Here is a 2,014-nt window from a genome sequence, read left to right as displayed (position 1 = left end):
GCCGTGGTTACCCCATCACACACTGGTTGCCATGGTTCCTGCAGTCCCTCATCACAAGTTGCCATGGTTACCATGGTACCCAGGCAGCCGTTGCCATGGTTACCACGGCTCAGCATATCCCTGTTGTCGCGGTTATTGTGGTCCTGCCTGTTGCCATGGTTACCCCTCACGCACGTTGCCATGGTTACTGCACCCCCCCATCACTTGTTGCCATGGTTACCATGGCCTGGCACATCCCTGTTGCCATGGTTGCTGTGGGCCTGCCTGTTGCCATGGTTACCCCATCCCAGGCCTGTTCCCATGGTTACCCTGGCCCTGCACGTCCCCGTTGCCATGGTTGCCATGACTGTGTCTGTTGCCATGGTTACTGAGACCCATCGCCTCCCTGTTGCCATGGTAACAGGGCAGTGACCCCTGTGGTCCCCATGCTCGGGAACCGCGATGCTCAGCTGCCCGTCACCATGGCAACCGCAGCCCTGTGGTACCTGTTACCATGGCAACCGGGTAACCTGGAGCCTACCGCACCTGTTTCCATGGCAACCACGGCCCTGAATGACCCGTTGCCATGGCAGCCAGGTAACCCAAGGTCAGGGGCCGGGTAACCCGGTTACCGTGGTAACGGGTTATTGCAGACCCAGGTGACCCAGAATAACCTCACACACCCGTTGCCAAGGTTCCCGTAGTTCGTTGCCACGGTAACCAGGCAACCTGAATCCGGAATAGCCTGTTGCCATGGTAACAGGACAGCCCAGGTACCGAATAGTCTGTTGCCATGGTAACCAGGTCTGGACTAATTCGTTGCCACGGTAACCAGGCAACCTGAATCCGGAATAGCCTGTTGCCATGGTAACAGGACAGCCCAGGTACCGAATAGTCTGTTGCCATGGTAACCAGTAATCCAGGTCCTGAATGACCTGTTGCCATGGTAACTGGGTAACCTGGGCTCAGAATAGTCTGTTGCCATGGTAACCTGGATCTGGAATAACCCGTTGCCATGGTAACCAGGTGACGCAGGTCCAGACTGACTCGTTGCCATGGTAACCAGGTAACCCGGGTCCTGTGCTGCCCGTTGCCATGGTAACCACGCAGCCCACACACTGAGTGACCCGTTACCACGGTAACCAGTTGACCTGGATCTGGAACAACCCGTTGCCATGGTAACCGGGTCACCTGGGCCCTGACTGAGCCCTTGCCAGGGTAACTGGTCCGTTGCCATGGTAACTGGGTAAGCCAGGTCTGGAGTAATCCGTTGCCATGGTAACCAGGTAACCGACACCCTGTGTGACCCGTTGCTATGGTAACCAGGTCGCACAGCTCCCGAATGACCCGTTGCCATGGTAACTGGGTCACCCTGTGCCTGAGTAGTCCGTTGCCATGGTAACCAGGTAACTCAGGCCCTGAGTAGTTTGTTGCCATGGTAACTGCTGCTCGTCACCATGGAAACCATGACCCAGTGTCCCCATGGTGACCCCTGACCCCTCAGTGACCCCTTGACCTCAATGCCACAATGACCCCCGGGTGACCTCTGGCCCTCCAGACCCCAATGTCCCCTGACCCCTGTGTGACCCCTGACCCCCAGTGACCCTGATGACCTTGGCTGACCCCTGGGTGATCCCTGACCCCTAGTGACCCTTGGATGACCCTGACCCCTGGGTGACCCCTGGGTGACCCCTGGGTGACCCCTGGGTGACCCCTGGATTACCGCTGATGCTGGGTGACCCCAGTGACCCCTGGATGACCGGTGACCCAAGTGACCACCGGGTGACCCCTGGTTGACCCCTGACCCCTGAGTGACCCCCTGACCCCTGGGTGACCCCTGACCTCTGTGACCCCCGAGTGACCCCCGAGTGACCCCGTGACCCCGGTGTCCCCAGCAAGGCTTCCTGAGCCGGCGCCTCAAGAGCTCCATCAAGCGCACCAAGAGCCAGCCCAAGCTGGACCGGACCAGCAGCTTCCGGCAGATCCTGCCCCGCTTCCGCAGCGCCGACCACGACAGGGGAGACACACCCGGGCA

General features: G+C 59.6%; 1 protein-coding gene across 1 annotated transcript in view; it reads left to right on the top strand.

Annotated features, from left to right (window-relative positions):
- Nucleotides 1-425: 425 nt before the first annotated feature.
- Nucleotides 426-2,014, top strand: part of LOC102035898 (ras/Rap GTPase-activating protein SynGAP-like) — a gene marked incomplete at its 3' end in the record, with an annotated part of 31,754 nt that continues 30,165 nt past the window's right edge. Inside the window, exons 1-2 of the mRNA XM_031065627.1 lie at nucleotides 426-576; nucleotides 1,861-2,011. Of these exons, the coding sequence (XP_030921487.1) occupies nucleotides 426-576; nucleotides 1,861-2,011 (302 nt within the window). The remainder of the gene's footprint in view (nucleotides 577-1,860; nucleotides 2,012-2,014) is intronic.

This window comes from Geospiza fortis, unplaced genomic scaffold, assembly GCF_000277835.1.
Source record: "Geospiza fortis unplaced genomic scaffold, GeoFor_1.0 scaffold2108, whole genome shotgun sequence".
Classification (NCBI taxonomy): domain Eukaryota; kingdom Metazoa; phylum Chordata; class Aves; order Passeriformes; family Thraupidae; genus Geospiza; species Geospiza fortis.
The sequence above is the reverse complement of the archived record's forward strand: the minus strand, read 5'-3'. Positions and strand labels throughout refer to the sequence as shown.